The sequence below is a fragment of the Rhea pennata genome, chromosome 4 (assembly GCF_028389875.1).
Source record: "Rhea pennata isolate bPtePen1 chromosome 4, bPtePen1.pri, whole genome shotgun sequence".
Lineage (NCBI taxonomy): Eukaryota > Metazoa > Chordata > Aves > Rheiformes > Rheidae > Rhea > Rhea pennata.
The window spans coordinates 77128147-77151222 of NC_084666.1; the positions used below are offsets into that span (position 1 = coordinate 77128147).

The 23076-nt window shown below is 45.4% G+C and overlaps 2 protein-coding genes across 8 annotated transcripts in view; one reads left to right on the forward strand and one right to left on the reverse strand.

Moving 5' to 3' along the window:
- Positions 1 to 7504, reverse strand: part of WRN (WRN RecQ like helicase) — a 39798-nt gene extending 32294 nt beyond the window's left edge. For 2 of the 5 annotated variants that reach the window (XM_062574372.1, XM_062574370.1), the window contains exons 1-5: positions 6981 to 7131; positions 6502 to 6619; positions 4364 to 4479; positions 3664 to 3809; positions 843 to 991 (exon numbers count right to left, since the gene is read on the reverse strand). In XM_062574372.1, coding sequence (XP_062430356.1) covers positions 843 to 991; positions 3664 to 3809; positions 4364 to 4479; positions 6502 to 6588 — 498 coding nt within the window. In that variant the 5' untranslated portion in view covers positions 6589 to 6619; positions 6981 to 7131. Of the gene's footprint in view, positions 1 to 842; positions 992 to 3663; positions 3810 to 4363; positions 4480 to 6501; positions 6620 to 6980; positions 7142 to 7423 lie in introns of those variants that run through there. The other 3 variants (XM_062574371.1, XM_062574373.1, XM_062574374.1) reach the window with 3 other exon arrangements.
- A 317-nt stretch (positions 7505 to 7821) lies between these two features.
- PURG (purine rich element binding protein G) lies at positions 7822 to 22623 on the forward strand. Of its 3 annotated transcripts, none has more exons than XM_062575139.1 (3): positions 7822 to 7888; positions 8802 to 9626; positions 22227 to 22623. In XM_062575139.1, the coding sequence occupies exons 2-3, from the start codon at positions 8815 to 8817 to the stop codon at positions 22327 to 22329; spliced, it is 915 nt and encodes a 304-aa protein (XP_062431123.1). In that variant the 5' UTR covers positions 7822 to 7888; positions 8802 to 8814; the 3' UTR covers positions 22330 to 22623. The 3 variants fall into 3 exon arrangements, with proteins under 3 accessions (XP_062431123.1, XP_062431124.1, XP_062431122.1); XM_062575140.1 differs by lacking the exon at positions 22227 to 22623 and adding an exon at positions 17758 to 17788; XM_062575138.1 differs by lacking the exon at positions 22227 to 22623 and having other exon boundaries at positions 8802 to 11078.
- The last annotated feature ends 453 nt before the right edge of the window (positions 22624 to 23076 follow it).

A 23076-nucleotide genomic window follows, 5' to 3' on the forward strand; every position in this document is an offset into this window, starting at 1 on the left:
GTAACGAAGCAGTGGGGCATCATGAGTTCACACTCCAACACCTGCTGTCAAAAACCTGCTATCTGCTATTTTTAGGGCTGTCCTCTCCCCAATTCCCCCACATTTTGCCATTATATATAATCCTAGTCTTTCCTGTCTCAAGCTTCACCTTTTAGAGTTTATTGATAGTCTGTTCTCTCTTTAAGAAAGACCTCAGAGTTGCTATCAGGGATGACATTGTTCATCCTCAAAAAAAATCCTGGACGTAGACACTAGGGAAAACAAACAAACAAACAAAACAACTAAAAACTCCCAAAGGAGACATGAATTCTGGGAACTACAGGTCTGGGGAGAGAAAACATTACACAGCTTCTTCTGCTACTTGAGCAAATAAATTTCATTTTTATAGCTCAGACCACTGCAAACTGAAATCTCAAGTGGCTCAGTAGTCTGGGAGCACTGCCCTGAACGCTGAAGACTGCTCACATCCCTCTGTCTCTAACAGAGGAAGGTATGAGAAATACTATTCCTCTGCATATGTCTGTTCTCTACCAGGAAAATATGACTGGTACTATTATTCTAACCCATCCCTTCCCAAAACAAAGCAAAAACACAGGAAAAGGGAGGTTACTGACAGACTGAGTACAGGTAAGGAAGAGCTCTGCATATACAAAAAGGCAGAAAAGCTTGGAGGGACACAGAAATATGCACAACGCAGAGGATTTGGAAGGGAACGAGCTTTTCGCCCTCTTCCCTAATAAATGGGCACAGAGATATAACTACATTAAAATTCAGGACAAGCTTCCTTTTGCTTAGCACAGTAACAAGGAGCCCTCCCAGAACAAAAAAGAGTCCAGTTTTACTTTCTCATTAGCAAGGTCAGCCAGCTCCACAAAGCTCTTCAGCTTGATTTCAAAGTCACTCATCAGCTTCCACTGATCTCCCTCAATTCCTACGCCAACCTTCTTAATTGCTTCATCCTCCAGCAGTCTTTTGAGTCCCTTGGGAAAACCTAAAATAGATTAAGCCCAAACTTTAGAAACAATACACCGAAAGACAACAGATATTCTAATGGAAATGAGAAAATCCTAGCACAAGACCACTAGGGAAAGCCTTTTTTTTTTTTTTTTTTTTTTTTTTAATAGGGAGGGAAACTCAAGAAGTTGACATTTATATGATTGAGTTTGTACTCTGGAGTGACTGGAACAACACTTGCTTGCAATATAGACAAGTAGAAAACAAGTATTGAAAATTTGCACGTTCATTTTGTGTCTGAAAGCAAGTAAAGTCTGCTTTAGACTTCTATTTGTCTAACTCATCATCAAACCAGGTGACAAAAAGACAGTGTCTCTAGGGCAGAAAACATTTTAATCTACAGAATTGGATGCACAGGAAATCAAATGCAATATTGTTTTACTACTTTCCACATGATAATCATTCCCAATTATTGCCTTTCTGCGTTCAGCAGAAACACTTAATACTGTACGTATGGGGAACCATCAGGAGAACAGACTTTGTGGTACATACTCATCGCTGGCACCAGGCTGGTCCAAAACCAGTACACTGAAAACACACAGTTAGGCAACCAGATCCTCCACCTAGCCCAGATAGGTCAATCAAAAAGATAATAATCAGTCCAAATTGATCTCATGGCAATCCCAGATCAAAAGGCATTTTGAAGTTTTCAGGACTGAGTAAGAGCACACTTAAATCCCATTTTCTAGAAGAAACAGTCACAGGTGCTTGATACCAAAATGAAAGCTGCATTCCACCCCCACCCCCCCAATTTCATCAATATTTAAAATTTACGACTTCTTATTTAAACATATATCTCCAGGAACCCACAGCTGGATATCCTGAACTGGTCTGAAGTTTAATTCCAGTGCAGCATTTCACAAACACAAAGCACTTAGGGTCTTGGTTGCTTTTGACTTTAGATTTCACCTCTTCACTGACATAATAAACATTTATATATGCCAGTGATGCAAAGTGATCACTGGCATTCTATTTGACACAAAAATCTCTCTGCTTTTACCGCTTCTGCCGATATCCTGTACAGACTAACAGAACGATAACGGCAATCAGCCGTACCGTGGAGTTGCAGGTCCAAACCAAAATGTGAGAAAACCACCATTTCCAGGATAAAACCGCGTTAGCCTGTGGCTGCAAAAATGCAGGTACGACACTGCCACAGGGCCTCAACCGTACCAACTCTGGGGGACCTTCTGAAGGGGAGACACATACAGAGGAGCTGGATTAAGGCATACAACATACGCCAATAACTTCCTGAACTTTTCACTTAATGTCATCATGAAAACCTTCAAGGATGGGAACTTCACAGAGGAGGATTTCTGTTCCACTTCTGCCACATCATTTAAGGGAAAAAAAAAGCAAAAAAACCACTATACGAACTACAAAGGTCTAATTTCAATGCTATAGAGAGGCCACAATCTGAGAAAAAGGCCACGTTTTTTAAAAAAAAGTTTTTCAAGGAAAACAGTGACTAAGAAATGGAAAATTACAAAGGATTTCACTGAAAAAAAAAACCTTCTCTCTGTAGGTAGAGGAGAAAAAGTTGTTGGACTCATACACATACACTCATCACGTTCAGAACATTAAAAATTAAATACGTATTTCTGCAACAAAATATAGTAAGCCTTGTCCATTTGACTAGATCTGCCAGCATTAACAGCCCTGTAAGTCAAGCATTCTGAATAATCGGAAACCGGCCGTGGTCCATGGCATGAGGTTTCTACCTCTGTCAGTTCAAAGCGCATCTCCCACTGCCAGAAACGGAAGCTTTAGAAAGCAACCCAGGCAGAAACACTGCCTTCAGCTGCAATGTGCCTAGTGGCAGCTCACGGGCAACTACATCCAACATCAAATAATTTCACCTTTAGATTTAAAGGCATTTCCACTCTTTGCATCTCTTCTTTCCTTAGCTTCCTTTCCCTCAGATCTCCTTTGTGCACTCATACCATTCTGCCTGCCAGGTTGAACAGGCGCCAGCAATTAAGTTTTCCACCCCATTTGCTATAAAAGGCAAAGGACTGAACACTACCATTTAAACTACCGCTGTTACACCTCAGCGTACACACCCCGGGGAAATCAGAGACACCTCCCAGGCATCCTTTCAGTCTAACATTCAAACTAAAGGTTTCAAAATCGCATTGGCTCACCCCCATTCCTATCTGGGAGCTTTTATTCACAACCATAATGAGTTCACATGCTGCCTGGCGCCCCCCTCCCCCGCCTTTCCCATGGCTACAGCACACCAGGTATTCACAGTTCTTTGTGAAAATCAGCGTTGCAAAAAAAATGCAGGTATGGTTACAGGCAGCACGAGGCCCATTTTGGCAATTTTTGTCAAATTCAATCTAAATTAAAAAGAAGCACAGCCATCTAAACTTAGGTTTTTATTTTGGCACAAGAAGAAGGCAGAAGTGTACAGGAATATGCAATTAAAGAAAAACCTGAATTCAGCTACTCTTTTTCCATGAGGAAACTCTCAAGAGAAAATACTGTTCAGAACCCAAAGAGCTGCAGGCTAGAATACAGTGCAGGAGTTGGGCCACGATCTTCCTGACATATCCAGGTGAGCCACCATGAACAAATTCCTGTACTCTAAGTGCAGTGTGGTAAGTAACTCATGCCCAGACTGATATGGATGGAGAAGAACAGTACCTGACATTGAAGAGATGTGAAACAAGTAACATTTTTCCTCAGTTACACATATTTGGATTACAGCTATTTTGGCCATTTTTCCTTTAGTATACGATGGCGGCCATTCGATATCAAATCCAACAGCAGCCGCATCAGATAAGCTCTCCCTGAAAAGAGATCGACATACTTCACGTTCAACTCTCCTTCTATCAGTACTTAAAATATCAGACTTAAGTCATCGCGTATAAAGACGTCCGCAAGAATTGCAGCTAGGATATTCTTCTTTTCACACCCACGGGACACGGAAGCGACTTCGTGACAGTCTTCATGAGCGCCTCTTCTGCACGACTCCGTTTCAAGTGAGTGCAAGGTTCGACCACGGTATCTCCCAGGAAAAGCCCAAATGCAAAAACGCAATCGTACAGCAGAAGGCAAAGATGCATTCTGAAAACTTCACCCACTGCGGCTGAGCATGGGATGTCCCTCAATGCGGATAACTGGCTGTCACGAGCAATAGCTTCCCTTCGTGCTTGCTACCGCTGCGCTTTACCACACATAAAGAGAACAGTATGGACCAGCAGGACCAGAATTTTTCTCTGGCTGACCTCTGGGTATGCAAAACGCACAAACAGCGAGGAGAAGCAGTCAGAGAGAAGAGCCAAATCCTTTCCAGCATGGGGAAAAAAAATACACCCCAAAGAAACAGAGGAAGAGCTAGTACCTGATATCTTCAGCGAGAAGGGAACAGTCGCTGGCATCATAGCTGTAAACGACGGAGCCACGGAACTCGAGGAAGGGCAGCCCGTCCTCCAGAACGCTCCGGCGAACGTTAGGCTTCTGTCGAACGACAGCGGGGAGAGAGTCTGCTTTAGGCCACACGTACCCTTGCTACAGAGAGGCATCAACACTACAACCGTTAAATGCTATCTCAGAGTCGCATCCCAACAAGTCTGGGACTTGTCGTTACTAAAACCTTGTTGCAGGACCAGCCTCTGTGCAGGGCTACTGCCACTGTTAACTAATCATGGACTAATGCTTCCTAATCAGAAACTTTGGGTTCACTCCTTGATTTCTTTGCTAAGCTCCAAATGTCTGGACTGAAAGCATTCAGACCGAATTTGCACCTCAAATTACTTCTTTTTTTGGATTACTCCAGACAGATTCAATTCATTAAAAAAAAACACCCACTTCGGGGGGGAAAGTGCAATTTTGAGGGCATTAAAAACCTTCAGTGCTACTTCAAATGCTGTAGCACCACCCCAGCTCAGAAACTGGAGTGGCCTTTGAAGGTCATTGTGAAATTTGTTCATATTTGGCCAGGTTATAAGCTCTGAAGCACCTCCACTTGCAGAACAAATTCAGCTGAGAACAGTAGCTCATGTGCCTGAGGCTCTCCAAAACAAGCTGCATCACTCCGCGAGAACAAAATTGAGGTAATTCTCAATCGAGTCATTTGTCATCTTCTGGGTATTCAGCCCCGCAATTTAATTAATGTTCTTTTTACACCACATTTGGCGTGCAACATGTGGAAGTAAACTAAGGGCAGCTCAACGATACTTGGAGAACGCAGAAGCAGCGAAGAGCTACAACGTCTGCAGGTAAGCTGCAGTTGGAAAGGATGCTGCTATGAGCAAAGGCACTGCAGGGTATGCCACAGCTCAGTTACCTATTTCCTTGGTCCCGTGTTTCTGCCAGCCCATTTTGCTGTATACATGCACGCACACACACACGTATATACACATATATTATATAAAGTACACACACACTTCACTCTATACTAAACACTGGCAGCTAGATCTTTGTGAAGTCTGTCACGCACATGGTTTAAATCCACAGATTTAAAACCACACCCAATATTCAAATGGACTGATATTCCCCACCAACTGAATTCTGCTTTACAGTTTTAAAGCTTAAACACACAAGAGAAGGTGAAATTGAACTTTCCAGTCAGTGCTGGTTCTGCCCCCCCCCCCAAAGCTTAATTATCCAACACAGCTGAATTAGGAACCTACTCCAACTGCAAAACATCTGGAAATGCCCACTCGCATGCAGAACCTTCAGACTGGTAACAAATATGCAAGTAAGCTACAAAAAGTAATAAATCTTAATATGGGACATTTACCTTATTCTTTAAGGAACAGAAAAAGCTTGTCAACTAAAAAGCTTTTTTTAAAAAAAAAAAGAAAAAAACATAAAACTGTTCTGAAGCTGCGTTAATGAAGTGATAAACAGCCTGGAAAAGGGAGATTCTGAAACCACAAGCAAAGATGCCAACAATTTCCTTTTTACACAAACCGTTATTTCCTCTGGTTAATGAAGGAGAGCTCATCAAAATACTCTGCAAATAGTTTTTTGGGCAGTGTGCCACAGTATAAAGGTTGTGGCAGAGAAAGTGAAAATCATGTTGTTTCAACTGACTTTAAAATCTCCACACTACTAGTTTTCTTCCCAGTTTATAGATGAAAACTGCTGAAAGTTAATCTTTTTTTTTTTTTTATTTAGTGTTCTGATTGTTAATGCTCTTTCATTTAAAAAAAATAAAAAGCTGTAAGAGCTGAAGAGTTTTATACTTAAACTGCTTATTTATATAGGAAAAAAATACATCTAGAAACACGTTAACTGCTAACACTAGAAGCTAGACAGAATACTGACGATCAGTATTTTAGTTAAACAAGCTAATTAAAACAGCAACAAGATGTTCAAAAGAACCTAAATATAATTACAGTTCATTTGACAAAACAGCTGTAAACGTTCCAACAACAGAAATCAGAGGCATGGGCCTAACTAGATACACACAAGCCAGCACTGTTTTATTGTGCAGCCTGAAACTGGCTGTGTTTTCCTAGTGTGACAGCGTACCTTTTTATCATCAAGAATTCCCTCTTGGTTCTGTGCAAGCATCCACTGAGGATATTTACTGTGCAGAGTAGTAGTTAGCAAATCCATTTCATTTGTTTCTCACATGTCCGTTACTTTTCTTTTGAAAGAGAATAAAGAATTAGAAAAGTCAGTCATTTGTATAGAGACAAGTTATTGTGACTTCTTCTATTTTTAGGCCAGAAAAAAGGAAAAAAAAAAAATAATTCAGGATCACCACCCTGAACACTCTGTGCACAAGGAGGGAAATCTATAGAGCTACCTGCACTAAACTGCGGAAGCGCTTTGCATAATACAGAGGTAGCCAAGAATAATACAAAGTAAAACAGGAGAAGCCTTTGAAAGCTCCTCTGGGAGAGAGTAGGCTCAGTTTGGTTTTAGGCAGAACACTAATTTGGATGCCAGGGTATTCTCACTGCCACCTCCGGCCCACGCAGTCGTTGATAATCAGATTAACACACCTCGGAGTGGATTTACTCGCAGCCTCTTGAGAACAGCACAGGAACCTCCTAACTAGCTCAGAAGCCCCGTCAGCTGGATCCGCTCACCAGCGAAGGAAGACTATTCCGAACCGGGACCTGAACCCGAGTCCGGCACCCCGCAGAGCCACGCTCCACGCCCAAAGCCGCCGCCCGCCTGCCCCCCCCGGGGGCGTTACGCCCTCACGACCGCAGCGGGCGGCGGCAGAGCCCGGCCGGCGCCTCAGGGGCGGGCAGGGCCGCGGCCAGGGCGCTCCCCGCCCCTGCAGGCCGCCGCAGCCCGAGCCCGGCCGCTCCGGGGGCAGGAAGCGAGAAGGACCAGGAAGAGCGGGCCGGGCCGGGCCGGGGTTGGGTGGGGTGAGGTGGGGTGGGGGGAGCGGGAGCGAGATCAGGCCGGGACCGGGATCGCCGCCGCCATCACTCACCGCGCACCCAGCCGCACACTTCCGGTGTCGCACGCACTAAGCGTCAGGGCGCGCGCTTAATGCGTCACCGAGAAGCCCCACGCCCGCCGCCGCCTCTCCCCGCGCGGCCCGTCTCGCCGAGCCGCGGCAGCGGGAGGTTACCCGAGGTGACGCGCATGCGCGGCGGGGGCGGTGGCGGCCCCCCCCACCGCCTTGGCCGCGGGGCACTGTGGGCAGTGTAGTCCTGGGGCCGGGCGGGCCGCGCACCCTCCGGCGAGCCGGGGGCGCCCACCGCGCTGCCGCCGTCCGCGGCCGGGCGGGCCGGGCCGGGCCGGGCCGCGCCGCGCCGGGCCGGGTGGAGCGGAGCGGAGCGGAGCGGGCGGCGGCGGGGTGCGCCTGCCCGGGGCTCTGCGCGGCGGGGGGCGGCGGGGCTGCCGGCTGCGGCGGCGGCGGCTGAAGGGCAACAGCGGCGATGGGCGCTGTGGGGTGAGTGACCGCCCCGGGGAGGCGGGAGGCGCCGAGGTTGGGGGGGGCGAGTGGGGGTGGTGCGGGGGGGGCAGCGCTGGGGGGCAGGCAGGGCAGTGAGGCAGCGCTGGGGGGCAGTGAGGCGGTGCAGGTGGGCATTGGGGGGCAGCGCTGGGGGGCAGTGAGACACTGCCGGGGGAGCAGGGGTTGCGGTGGGGTGCAGCGCTGGGGGGCAGTGAGGCACCGCCGGGGGGGCAGGGGTTGCGGTGGGGTGCAGCGCTGGGGGGCAGTGAGGCACCGCCGGGGGGGCAGGGGTTGCGGTGGGGTGCAGCGCTGGGGGGCAGTGAGGCACCGCCGGGGGGGCAGGGGTTGCGGTGGGGTGCAGCGCTGGGGGGCAGTGAGGCAGTGGGACAGCGTTGGGGGCAGTGAGGTGAGGCCCTGCCGAGCTGGGGGGGGGAGGACCGCGAGGGGGGGCACTGGAGTTGGGGGGCAGCGCTGGGGGGGGCAGCCCCCCAGGAGGGAGCCAGGTGGGTCGCGCACCGCCCTAGGGAGCCCCCCCACCTGACCCCGCACCGCAGCGGCGGGTGCAGAGGCGGGGGTCGCGGGGGGCCGGGGGCCCGGGAGAGGAGGCCGAAGCGCCGGCGGGGCTGTTCAGGCTCCGCGGCGCTGAGGCTGGGAGCGGGGCGGGGAGGGGGGGGACACACGGAGCCGGCGCTGCTCCGGGACCCGAGGGGCAGCGGCCGCGGTCGGCGGCGGGAGCCGCTGCGGAGCGGGGGAGCGGGGCCCGCTGGCAGCGCACGGGACCCGCTGGGGAGGGGGACGCGGCGATGCCAGCGTCTTTGTGGGGAGAGCCGTGCCGAGCCGCGGCCGAGGCACCGAGCAGGCCCCCGGTGCTGCTGTTTTCATCCGTGTCTCTGTTATGTGTTATTTCCAGCTGATCGGTAAAGATGGAAAGAGGGAGAGGAGGAGGAGGAGGAAGGAACCTGGGAGGCTCAGGCCTGCACAGGAGCATTTACTCCCAGTCTCAGCAGCAGTACCACTACCCGGCCTCCTCCCCGGGGGGCTGCATGGAGATCCAGGAGCTGGCCTCCAAGAGGGTGGACATCCAGAAAAAGCGATTTTACCTGGACGTGAAACAGAGCTCCCGAGGCCGCTTCCTGAAGATAGCGGAGGTCTGGATCGGAAGAGGCCGGCAAGACAACATCAGGAAAAGCAAGCTGACGCTCTCCTTGTCCGTGGCTGCTGAGCTGAAGGACTGTCTGGGGGACTTCATCGAGCACTACGCCCACCTGGGCCTGAAGGGCGGCCACGGCCACCGGCAGGAGCACAGCAATGGCAAAGAGCAGCACCTGCGACGGAGGCAGCAGCACGCTCCGCCTTCACCTCCGGTGTCCGTGGGCTCTGAGGAGCACCCGCATAGCGTTCTCAAGACGGAGTACATCGAGCGGGACAACAGGAAGTACTACCTGGATCTGAAGGAGAATCAGCGGGGGCGCTTCTTACGCATTAGGCAAACCATGAGTCGAGGACCCGGCATGATCGGCTACTTTGGCCACAGTTTGGGGCAGGAACAGACGATCGTCCTCCCGGCACAAGGGATGATCGAGTTCAGGGATGCTTTGGTCCAGCTGATCGAAGAGTACGGCGAGGGGGACATCGAGGACCGCCGAGGTGGAGGCGATGAGCCCCCAGAGCTCCCCGAGGGCACCTCCTTCCGAGTGGACAACAAGCGGTTCTACTTTGATGTGGGATCCAACAGGTATGGCATTTTTCTGAAGGTAAGTGAGGTGAGGCCGCCATACCGTAACACCATCACTGTTCCGTACAAAGCGTGGACAAGGTTTGGGGAGAATTTTATCAAGTATGAAGAAGAGATGAGGAGGATTTACAACAGCCATAAAGAAAAAAGAATGGATGTCAGAGGGGACAGTGGTGAAGAGCAAGAGGGTCTTGAATAGAGTGCATTGAACTGGCCATCTGGCAAAATTGAAAAAAAAAAATAAAAGGCAGAAATTCGTGAGAGGGACTGACTGATCTAAAGTAATTTGAAGTTGCCCCCCCTTTTTTTTGTAAAAATCCTTTTTGGGTATTTAGTAATAACTCCAATACATAATGTTGCAGGAGTCTGGTTATTATGTTAAATCACACTCAAAACATCTCTGTATTTCTTATGAAATACCAACCTCCCAAGTCTGTATGAGTCAGCTGCTTCGAGCGTGGAAGACTATGGAAGTATGCATATCAGCACAAAAAAAGAATCGACATTCTGACCTTTAAATAGTCTAGATAAGGCTTGCGTTGCACTTCAACGCGATACAGAAAACCTCATGCTGAAATGTATTAGTTTCTGCTTAAGACAGATTTTCTGGAAATGAATTCTGTCTGTGCTCAGTCGAAAGGCTGGGAAGCTTAGCCATAGGGTATTTACTAAAACTGCCAACTTCATATTAACTGCTCATACACGTATGAGGAGAGGTGGACGTTTTGAAATTGGTATCTGCTGGTTACTGAGTTTGAAACCATATTCTGTATGGGTAAAATCTTGATGACCGGTCAGACCTTTATAATGCGGTGGTAAAGGATGGGAGACCTGTTATTTAATTTTGCGGTTTTATGCTGACCAAAATAACCTGAGTATCGAGGAATGCTAAGCTGTGCTTGAGTTCTAAACCTTCTGAATTAATGGCAATGAATAATAATCCATTCTTCATCTCTGTGTTCTGCCCTTGCGAGGATGATGGGTTTTTTTTAATGCATTTCTCAAAATTTCAAAAGATATTTTTATAGTAGGGGTGTTATGGGTTCCAGCAAGCGGCTGTGAAGCAGGTGTGGAATGATTGCTGTTACTGAAATTCTAGGGTTCTCTCCCAAATGGGAGATCAATGCAGTTATGATGTTAAAAGTGTGAGGAAAGCATCTGGGCATTTTTCTGCTCCTTCTGTGAGAAAGACCTTTGGGGGGTTTGGTGCACCGTTTGATTCGCATAAAAATGCATCTTGATCATATTTATCTGGAGTACGTTTTCAATGCCGTGGTTAAAGCTGCGTCAGGTTTTCTATCGTGTTGATTTTACAGATGTTGTTATTACAAGGTAATATCCGTGTCCTATCATCACCTCCTTCCCACCTTGTCAAAGCTGAGGTTACGATCAAGCGAGCTGATACCTAATTGCCTACTGGTAGGTCTGCAAAGTCCCACAGAGAACTATCAGTCTCCGTAACATCAGTTTTACAGGTGTTCCCTCTTGCAATATAAATTCTCTGCCTGGAGGGAAAATGCGTAGAATTACCTGTTTAGGAGGCTTGCAGAAGGTTTTTCAGAATTCTTTGGCATTTCTCCAAAGATGAATATGTATCGTTTAAGGGACTTTCTTGGCTATTGAGGGACCAGTTCTCTTCTTCTGATATCAATGGGAGTATGACTGAGCTCCAGATACTCTAAGTATTGTGTTGCCTACTTTTAAGATGTTTTCTTAAAAAGTATGTGTTACTGTATCAGATCAAATATTTATAACCATGTGAATTGTTTTTTTACTGAGTGGCCTCATGTGCATGTAGGCCAGCAATCTTCTGATCCAACCATTACGTGTTCTTTCTAATCTGTTTAGAAACAAATTTACCTGAAACCAAACTGTTCCTCACTCTTAGTTTGAATCCACCTGCACGCTGTATGGCCACGCAAAATCCAAATGCTGTTCTCTGTTATGTTGTTAGCCACAACAAGAAAGGTTGGGGATGCAGAGGTGGGAAGTAAGAGAGTAATCTGCATTTAAGTTTGGATTCTGAAAGTAGTCAATTTGTTTTAACAAAAAAAAAAAAAAAAGAAAAAAAATATAAGCTTGCACCAAAGTCACCAAAGAACCTTTAGAAAAATGTTACAGTTGTGACAGGAAGTAAGAAAGTTAATTTCACTGTTTTAGGTGATATCCCCTTTATGTAAAACCACACACAGCAGTTACCGCAAACAAGGATTTGGCTTAGTGTCAAAACTACCATCCGTTTACACGTAGGTTGTTCTTTCAGGTACTTTTAAAATAGTATCAGAGGTTCCTCATTCCACCACCTGAACTGCTAGTGGACCGTGATGGATCAACTGGAGGTTATGTGGGTCCTGGTTTGTTTTGGCTTTTAGGGCTTTGGTCCCAGTGTTTTTAGCAAGTCAAAAATAGCGTTAAGATGAATTTGTATCATATTGTTGGTAAGAGTTTAGTGAATGATTCGTTGATGCGTAAGTTAGCGTATCGCTGACTGCTGCTGCCCATCACAGTGCCTGGAGCAAAGAGTAACTTAGCAGAGATTCCAACTGACGGGAGCTATGAATGTACAAACTTTTTACTTGTGTTTCCCCTTTCACATTCCTGTGTGGCATTCCTCCCTTACAACCTTGACATCTTCCAGTCAAAACTAAATGTTTGCCTCGATGAATAGTAAAAGCTCCTATGTTGGAATTTGCCTGAGTTACGCGTATGTTGTGAGCGATCATGCATTCCATGGGTTCCTTTAGAGTTAGTGAAGAAAATATTTGCTACATGCAAGGTGATTAAAAAGGTATCTTTCTTCACAGATTAAAAAAGAAAAAAAAAGATGCAAAATGGCTTTCGTTATTGCTGTCCGCTTGCCATTTTGACTAATGGGTAACTAAATGCAGTCTGGCTGCATCTTGGTTAAACTGAGATCAGCATCTGCTTACACCATTTTTTAAATTTTCCTGTGTTCATTAATTGGCCTTCTAATTGCATTAGGTTATTGTAAATACAGCCCAGGAAATCAGCATCTGCTGGCTACTGGGTAGGGCTCAATTCTGGTCCGCAGGTACTCTGTAGGATTAACTAATGCATTTACTCTCCCCGAGCGGGTTGCACCTTAGTATCTGAAACTGGATCGAAATCTTCAAGTTAATAGCCGACTACCAGTGGGTAAACTGCAAGCAAACATGTTTCCACGGAAATGTAAAGCACTGATGTTTGCAAATGTTGTTATTCGAGGATAAAAACAGACTAACTCAAAATGTAGCAATGCAAGATTATAATGGTTAGATTTGGAAACGGGTTCCTCATTATTTTTGGCAGTGCGTTTTCAACTTTTGACGGCCGCAATAATGTAGGCTGCATATGCGCAGAAGGGCCCAGTGCAATGCTTAGGAATGCTGAATTCCTAATGCATTTTAAATTTTCATTCTTTCTGCCCTAAAACTGCCATGTCCCTTAAACTTGAGAAAACATAAGCTTATTTGCACTAGAAAGAACGGCCAAAAACAATTCTAGGAGGACAGGGTGAAGAGCACCAGTCTGAACCTCTTTTTCTCATGAGAGAATTTCGTATTTAAGCCCTCACCTCTGTTACAAAATTGTATGGTCCAGGCAGAAAGTCTGTCAGTTCAATAATTAAATCATAATGCACTTTATATTGTGTAAATAATAGGAGCACATTTCTGCTACTGGTCTAGTAGGGGGTGCTTCGGTAACGTAGTCTGAGAAAGAAGTCGTCTCCTGCATGCACACATCTGTTAGAGATCTACCGTTGCTTGATCCCATTCCATCCGTACATCAGAGAAGGACAAGCACTGTATTAAAATCCGACCAAATCACCGAGAGTCTGGTTTTCATTCTGACTTTTCAGAGCTGCTGAGTGTCCGCAGCTCTGGACAGCCTTCGCTGTCGTTGTGGCTCCTCAGGAATTCTGTACATCAGGCCCTGAGTGTTTACATTGAGATTTAAGCATATGGTTTCTACCTGTGGTCTTGGCAAAGCCAAGCACAGTCGCTCTGTGCTACTTGGCTTTCTCTGCTGTTGGCGTAGAAGCTCTTGCAGGCCCTGGGAAGTTTATTCCGGGTGCAGGGGACTCCGTGGGCTTCTCCAGCGCCGCAAGGCGACACTCGGTGTTGACTCCAGCCCATTTAGGATAAGCTTGCTTTCTCATTAGAGTGCTATTACAGGAGAGCGCTCGGGAAGAGTCAGAAAGCTTTCCGCACTGGTGCGGTGAGGCTCACCTGTGGAAAGTCCCCAAACTGGTGACTGCGTACTGCGTAGACCATCCCGCTTGACGAAATGCAAAAAAAAAAAAAAAAAAAAAAAAAAAGTGACAATACCTTGCATAGAGGTCCAGCCCGGGCCCTGCCGATGCCCCAGCCGTGCTTTCACGCCGGAGAGAGGTTTGTTCTCAAGCAGCGAAAGGTACAAACGCTGACCCATAGCCCGGGCGCATATTTCAGATATGTCTCTGTGATGCGTGCCGTGTACTTTACCTAGAAAGAAGCTGCGGTGGTATTGGTAATCTGCTCTTTGTCATAAATGTTTTATGTGTATTCAGTATATAAAAACTCATATTTACATATAGGCATTAATATATTTACGTGTGTGTATTGTACCTTGTAGTAGCTCATAGCGAAATAATCTATTTGTCTAAAGAACACAGTCTAACAATGGGACATAAAAGGCAGTTCCTTCTACTACGAGTCTGGATAAACGTGCTATTTCACTGAGAGCTATTCACATGGTGTTTATCGTGGCCCTTTTAAGATTTCTGCTTCTGAGTGCTTGCATCCGGTTTTCAGTGAAGGTGCAAGGGGAAAAAATAGCTGAAAACAAAGGAGAATCGTGTACTTCGAGGCGTTGTTCGGTTGAACAAAGAGCTGTGCTCCACTGATAGCTGCATGTCCTGCAGGCCACATCTTAAAATCCCCTAACTGTAACCTTTGGTACAAACTTCATAAATCTCAAACATGCCGTTAGTGTTACAGAACTGGCCTTTAAGCGGAAAAACCAAGCAATTACCCAAATCAGTATCGGCATACTTTTTTTCTGCTACGGACATCTTAGTCTGATGATTGCATCATTTTTCTCTCGTGGCCTGTTCAAGTGACCTAAACTCATGGGGTAGCAAGTTGGTGGCGGTTAGGAAGCCTACTGCTCAGTGGACTTACAGTCCTTTTATGCAAAAGTGTAGTAATTTTTATAGCAGAAAAGGGTTTATCATTGTGTGCTTTCAATGTGGAGATCTTGCACCTTCTGGAAAATGAAGTAATAAGCAGGTTTTAGCTCCATTGCATTCATACCTTTTTGCTGTTCGTAGCATGCGCATGTGCGTATAATTTATACAATAATTCTTAAAGAAAAATATACCTTCCATTTAATTTTCTATGTCTTTTCCTCCAAAAATAAAATGGCCTTTATTTTTAATTACTTATTTGTTGTGGTATTTAAAATGCTATTCCATTCCCTTATTTATCCAAATAAGAGTGAAAATATGGACTACACTTAGCATATCATAACGTATCATAAACTGCTTCCATTTCAGTCTTCTTCCTGGATGAATTCAGCAGAAATCTTGGAAAGATCACAATAACACGGTTAAGGATTCAGCAGTTTGTGGGGATGTGTATGTAATAATGCGTATGTCCAATACCTGGACAAACATATTCCCATTTGCAAACACAAGTGAAGTTGTAATCCAACAGCCTTTGCTGAAATAAATAGTATTATTATTGGAGTTAATCCTAGTGACACGAACAGTTGCACTGCAGTGCAAAGCCACAGTCCAATGTATCTTGCGCTGCTTTACATCCAAATTTTCGCACATATGCTTTTTTTTTTTTCCACACACAGGTTTTGTGCATGTAGGAGAAAAAAAGAGAATGTGGCCGTTCCCCAAGATTTTCCATTAGGAGCCGTCTGACATTAGGAAGCTCAGACCTGGCTCGTGCGCCCCATCCTGTCTGAGATTTTCCCCCCAAGGGAAGGTGTGAGCCTGAAACACTTCGGTAATTCCTCTGTAGGCTTGGACCTCGGCCCTCATCCTGCTGCATGCGCACTTTGGCAAGAGATTTAAGCCAATCTCCTTATACAAGTGGATGCTGCAGTATCCACAAGTTATTTCTCAGTTGTTTTTCCATAGGTATGCCTGCAGGACATATTCTTTATTCAGTGACAGCTATATGTTATTTATATCGTTAATGCTATCTGTAGCAGTCTCTGGTTGACCCCACTGTTCTTTGGTTTTGTCTGGAGTCGTTAAAACTTCTTTGCATTTGCACATGAAGTGTTGTTTGCTCAAGCTGCAGTTGCAAAAACAAAAACAAGCAAGTTTGAGTATCTGGAGAAACGTAAGATTTATCTGTTGCACTATTTTGTTCTTTCTAGTCGTGAAACTAGGGTTTTGTGAACTTGCTTTGTTTCCTTCTACATCCTACGTGCTTGTAGTTTGTTATCCCTTAGTCTGTCGGCGCTACGAAATCCTAGCTGCTGACGTTCTTTATAGTAACTGTCTTGCCTAAAAACAGCTGAATTCTGCACTGATCACAGACAAAAGCCCCTGCCGGGGGACAAGGTGCTTCTGGACTCAGGCATTTTGAAAAAGTGAAAGCCAGATCTTTAACCACTACATCTCTTCAAAGTATGCAGAAGCTTTAATAGGCTGATACCAGTTTTTGGAAAGTCATTTTGGTGCTAGCAGCTGTCATTGTAATAGAATTGTTCTTCCGAATATTTTGTCGTGCCTGTGTTTGGTTCCCCACCTGCATCACCATAAAGGCAACAATATTTATTAAATCCAGATTCAGAAGCTCCCCAGAGAGCAATCTGTCCCATGATGGGCACAGGTTTGAACGGTTTGCACGTAAACTGCACTTAGCTGTAGTGGCATGCAGAACAAAACACGAACAGCAGTGTAGCCAAAATGGTGTGTTTTCAGTAAAATTCCAGCTGTTGAAATACAGTAGACGACTAAATTGTATGGCAGCTTTCCTTTGGGGTGCTTAAAAGCACGCCGAAAGCAGCTGTTCAGCCAGATTTCAGTGGAGCAGGTTTCCCCTCTGATTCTTGGAGCAGTTCAATTGTGTTCTTCCATAGGGAAATACTACTTCTATTTAAAATATTTTTTAACATAAGTAAAAGTCTTAGATGGCATTGATTTAAAAATTGGTTTCCCAAAAATGTCTGGTTTTAGCACTTTGGTATCATTTTGGCATTTCTGCGATTGATGCAATTGACTTGTTCCTTGCACATGCTGAGGCATCGTTTTGAACATAAACCCCAACCCTCGTGGGTCTTTTATTTATGTTAAATTCTGGCCCTTTATACACTGGATTTCTTTTCTGGCCCTTTCCCACTTGTTGTATGCATTTTGTGTCTGTGTTGTACACAGAGGTCCCAGTCCCACCCCACTGGGGTGCCTGGGCCCCACTCCAATAAAACTGTCATCAGCGACACTTGGATTCCCCTTCGTCTTCGACAGGCTACCTCTAAATGCGTAAAGTGGCAAATGGGAATTGCTAACTCTTTAGAAAGTAGCCACTTTAAACTCCTTGCAGAAATACGCTCTGTCCTGTAGACATCTCAGACCTACCCTACATACTTACTAGTAGTCAACAGGGAAGGATAATAGCTCCTGGATTTTAATTTTTTGGTTAGAAATACTGCCAGTTAGATTGAGTCCTTAATCAATGTGGGGCAAATTCGTCCTGTAGGCAGAAGGACTTTGTCTCTAGCTGTTTCTTAATCTCGGTAATCTACCATAGGTGGATTAATTTGGGAAAAAGATCACTCTTCATGTCAGTTGATTGAAGGCAGCTAAGGCTTTCTGCCCAACCCCACCAAGCACAGTGCTGATACAACATCTATGAATTTATATATATAAGCACACAAATTAGCATAGAGGGGAGAGGGAAATATTTATATATAAAAATACACACAGGTGTATATATATGTATGTGTGTATATATATATGTATATTTGTGTGTGTATATATATATATATTTATATATATATATATATATAAAAAATAGTTATCTTTTTCCTGTTTCCAGTAGGTCCTTAACTTTTGATATCTTAAATTTTTTAAATGTCGTCTTTTCCGTTTTCTGCATCGGATATGTCCAACGTGCAATATGAGCAGAAGCAGCTGAGTAGGAGCAGGACGAAGCGCTTCCCTCTGATGCGGAGGAAGGGCAAGGGAGCAAGGGCACGACCGGCGCTCCAGGGAGCTGCGGGGCCATGGTGACCCGCGTCCGCGCTGCCGTTGGTCCTGGAAGGTGTTTGCCCGCAGAATGGAGCAGAGTGCCTGCATCCCAGTCCTGCTTGCAGGGAGCAGGCGTGGGTCTCCTGCCACTCTGGGTCTGTCCAGCAGTAGCGTGCTACTGCTCAGTGGTCGACCAGTCCAAGTTTCTGCAGTCCTGCGGGCCTGAAGCGTTTGGTCTTGCCCATAAATCCTGTTAGGACCGAGTCAGCGCACCTGATGGGAATACTGCTTTTCACGTTGCTTTTTGCAAGTTTCAAATAACTTTATGTTTACTTTGCTAGAGGAGACTGAGGCTCGCACAGGCTGTGTGTGGTAGCTTAGGGGAGCATACAAGGGTTGGTTGCCTGCCAAGTTTGCTCAAGCATCTCAGTTTATGCATGATTTTTGTGTGTTTTTCACAAGAGTCTTGCTCCACTCGCTGCTCTGCCTGCCTAATGCTCCCAGGAACTGTTTGGGACTGTGTAACGGAGGAGAACATCATTTGTAGGGCAGCTGTTTCGTTGCAGAAGAGGAAAGGTGTGGCAAAAGCTCGAGGGGATTAGAGGGAAAGCAAGCATAGCCCCTGGTGAAAGCAGCTTTCAAGAAGCAAATTCTGTGCCTGGCTTTGCAAAAGGGTTTGTGTCATAGTTAACAAGACATTTTGCAGATGATCGCCCCATATATAGCCTGATTTTTTTTTTCTCCTGGACACCAATGCTGGTACACTGAGGTCTGACTTGCAGAAGTGGTCGGTGTTAATGGCTGTTGAAAACTGCGCTTTCAAGAAGAAAAGTGCTGTATAATTGCAAGTACCGTGAAAAATCTGTCAGCATCTCAACCCAGGCCCTCCTGATAACGGAGACTGCATAATTTTGCCTTTATTCTGCCTGTGCCTAGGTTCCCCACTGATCAGATGGGGTGACTAATATCTCCCTACCTCAAAGGGGTATGATAAAGATAAGTTCATTTGGCTTTGGAGTTTGTGAGATGATCTGGTACTGATCAGTACTGATATCCTCCAAAAACAAAGCAAGAAGAAATTTGGTGAGGAACATACGGAGTAGATATTCATGTGGTGGTTGGAAGATACATATAGGATAAGCTTGGACTGTGCGCAGCATGGAGAATGAAAAAGAAACCTGTGTGCTGGAGGAGAGGGGAAAGATATAAGAGATAGCGTAATTAAATTCTCTATGCATATGTCCAAAGGTCGGAATTAAAGTTACTCAGACACTCCTTAATTATGGCACTTCCTGACTTGATTGCTCAGTTTTACGGCTTTTTTTTTCTCCACTGTTTTACATGTTTTACTGTTCTACATTGGCATGCTGGCTTCTTGCAAAAAATGCTGGGTCGTTAAACAATTTTGATTTGCTGGTGTTGAGCAGAGCTTCTCTGTTGCCCCAGACTTCCCGTGTCTTCCACAAGACCACAAGAAGTCCAAGGATGAAGAGAGTGAGAGGATGTTTTGTAAGATGTATCAAAATAATCACCAGTCTGCACAAAGTTAAAAGAAAATAATCCAGTTAACACTAAACTTCAGTTTGCTCTTTGATGGTCCTTACCTATAATAGTGTATTTCAGGGTCTACACAGTAAAGTGCATCTATGTTTTTTCTAAGTTAAACAATTGGTCAAATCAGGTTTTCAGGATCTCCAGAAATGGATATTCAGAGCCTACTGTTAGATAATTTTCCTCCTGTCAAACCCATATTTTGCTTGCTACCATCTAAGTCTGTCGCTTTTCATCTTTTGGGCATGTACTGTGAGAAGAGATCTGGAAACAGTTTGTTCCCTTCCTTGTTGCAGCGCTTTTCCATAATTGAAGACTGTTGTCAAGTCTCTCCTGCATCCTTTCCTAAACAAATACAAAGCCTTCCACCAAGGGTAATTTTTAGCCCTCATCTAGTTCTTGTTCCTTTATCTGGACTCTTTCTGTCCAGTCCATCTCTTTCTTTAATCCAAAACTGGAAAAAGTACCTTCGCTGCGATCTTACCCAGGGTTGAGCAGAAGGGCCGCAAATGGTACAAGGGCTTGTACACCCAAAATGCTGATTTTTTGCAACAGCATCTCGTTGACTCGTGCTCAGTTTGTGACTGTGTCCTCCCAGATCTTTTTGGCAGAACTGCTAGCAAAACAGGTACTTCCCGCTCCATATCTGTACAGAGGCTTTTTTTCAGCTTTAACATAGAAGCTTCCATTTATCCTGAGCAAGTTGTAGCTTATCATTTTCCAGATTGTTCTTGAGCCTGTTGAGATCAGTCTCAGTTCTAACCCCAGCCCTCTCTGAAAAAGGTAGTACCAGCGAGTGGGGAATGGCACCTTTGTCTGCTGAGAAGTAGGAAATAGCCTGTTGCTGTCGAATGGGAGAAAGTGCAGGTTGGGAATCAGGAAGGGCTTGAAAATGAAGAGAGTAACTTACTTTTGACATGTTGGAGAAAGCTTTTTCTTCTAGTGTCATGGCAGTCAAAGCACCTAAAGATCAGCTTTGAGCACTTTCCAAGGAAGTGATGCCATCTTCAAATAACTAGTCTCCTCATTCTGGGCAGAGCTGCCCCGCCACAGCTAATTTCTTTGGACCGTAACCTCCTTGCTGTTGTTGCTGCCCACTGCACTCACGGCGCTCCTAGCCCAGGATTGGAAAGAGCAGCCCAAGGCATCTCCTCCAGGTTCTCCTCAGGCAGTGTCACCTGTCTCAAACCCTTGGTGCAAGCTCACCTCTTATCCACAGAGCTTCATTGCATCCTTTAAGAAAAAATGGTGTTAACGGGAGTTGGCTTTTTTAAGAGAATGTGTTTTTCTTCCAGTAGTGCTAATCTCAAAGGCTAAAGGAAGCACTCACTGTTGGGTCCCATTCTCCGTTTCATGTGTCTGAGGATAACAGCGCTGGAATTTCAGAAATCCCTCAGATAGCAGAATTCATTACGCTCTCTGAGCCCAGTACTCCCAGAGAAAGTTTTTTTTATAAATGTAGTCTAAAAAATTATCCAGCTTTGTTCCTTCCTGAAATTTCACAGATTGTTTCCAATATGTTTTTCCTTAAAGTCAGAGTATCTTCTAAATTTTGCTTACATTCTGTTATAAGACCTTAACACTGCAAAGCAGCTCTAACAGGTTGGGCAGATGGCATCTTGTCATTTTCTTTACTTTTTCATCTACGCTCACGTCAAATAAATTTCCAGTCACGTCTGTTCCTCTTGGTCTAATCTTTACCGATAGCTTTTCAGGTCCTGCAAGGTATAGCAATATCATTTTGTCTCCCCATTTTCATGAGGCCTGAAATAATTTTCAAGTCACATGCTTGTGTTATTTCATCGAGAACACAACAAGCAGGAAGCTTTCAAAACGGCAAATTGCAGCTCATAGTTGAGTCTGATGTTGTTATGTAAAAAGAGAAAAATAATTTCAAGTGAGTGTACAGCAAATGCCATAATAGAATACTTAGCAGAAGTTGTGTTGTGCTATAGAGCGTAAGGATTCATGCATGAATGTGAAAATAATCTGTAAAGAGGGCTTGAAATGATTCCTAGGCTTCTACTTGTCCTTCCGTCTGCCTGCCAGGAAGGATGTACTGAGGTGTGAGGACCCGGTTCCTCTGGGCATCCAAACCCCAAGCTGTCCTGCTTGGGGCATGGAGGGCACCAGCTTTTGCAGCACAGCTCTGCTCCACAGCTTGGCCCCTTTTCTTCATCTTCCAGACAAAGAGGTAATTGCAAGTCAGTTCCTGCATCACTAATTCTGGATGTGGGGCAAAAAAAGATGTGTCTTTCTGAGAGATGGGCTCTCCTCCTGTCCTCCTCAGGCTCTGGGGTGTTCCTCCTTCCTACATGTCCAGGGCTTCACGGTTGTAACAAGGCTTTTCTGGGTTCTCGTGTAGCCTGTAGTTACCTTCCATCCCTCAGATTTCCGGTGCTCTCTGTTCTCAAGGAACAGCTGAGTAAAACTGCAATTATCCCCGTAAAGAATTAGTCTCATTTTCATGTTACTGCTGGATGCAGTTTGTCCACATGACAGCGGAAGCACTGAGCTACTGTTTCAGATTCAGAACAGCAGTGCCGCCTCCGTTCATATCTCGGGAGGTGTTTTTGTTTTGGGAAATGTTGAGGTTTCAGCTTTTCAGAAGATGACAATCTAGCCCCTTGCTCTGCTAGTCAGAAGATGGAGCTGGTGGCCAGGGGCTACTATGGAAATAAATTCTACAGCCTTGTGTAAAAACCTTAGTAGTAAAAATATGAATTGTTGCAGTAAATGTACACAGAAACAACCATTTACAGCTTCTGTGTATCAAATGAAACTCAATGTGCAATCAGCAGATGTATTTCTGTTTGCGATGCATCCACGATGGTTACTTTTTTTTTTTCTCACAGATTTCTGAATACCCCCACGATTTTTATAGCAATGATCAGAACAAATAATTGCAGCAGAACTGAACTGCCTCTGAGGACAGCCTGTTTGGTGAGGTGCCAGTAAACTCTGGGAAGGGTTTAAAAACTGCTGGCGCTTGGCTGCCGCTGATTTGAGAGGAGCTTTTCCCAGGCATGGGCTGCAGTAGGGCAGAGCTGCGAGGGTCCTGGCAAAAGCGTGGCTTGGGATCTGTGAAGTTACCTGTGTGTGGATAGGGACTCCACCGGAAAAAAGCTGTGAAGGACTGTTTAAAGACACATATATGGAATCACCTGCCACAGTATTATCCCTGGAATATCCTGCTTTCGTAGACTTTGCTGAATTCCTACTATTGGGTTCTTTAAGGGCTCATACCTCCATTAATGAATGCTTACCACGTGCTGGATTTGAAACGCATTTCAAACCAGACCAAGGTCATTTACAGCAGCAAGCTGATGAAGAAGTCTTAATTTAGTTCACTGTATTACTCCTTATCCTGTACCCTAAAACTTAGTTAAAACATGCTGCTTGCTTTTCTTCTCTCTTCACCTTTGGCAGTGGGTGAAGGGTTATCCTAGTGTGCTGCTTCGACCAGGCATTGCTTCCAAGCAGTTGCATGCTTCTTCGCATTAATTCTTGATTGCATGTGCAATTGCCACAAAACTGCTTCCCTTTCAATTTCTTCCAAATCATGTATTTGCTGTGATAATATCAACAAGATAGATGCAGCAATGCTCAACACCCTGGCATGTTGCGTGGCCCAGATTGCAGGTCACCATTTTGTCCACCTATCTGGAAAATGTGATTGCACGTGGGACGGACAGACAACATACA

What these genes read in the sequence shown, in the direction of transcription:
- PURG (XM_062575138.1), top strand. Translation starts at nt 8,815, where the DNA reads ATGGAAAGAGGGAGAGGAGGAGGAGGAGGAAGGAACCTGGGAGGCTCA.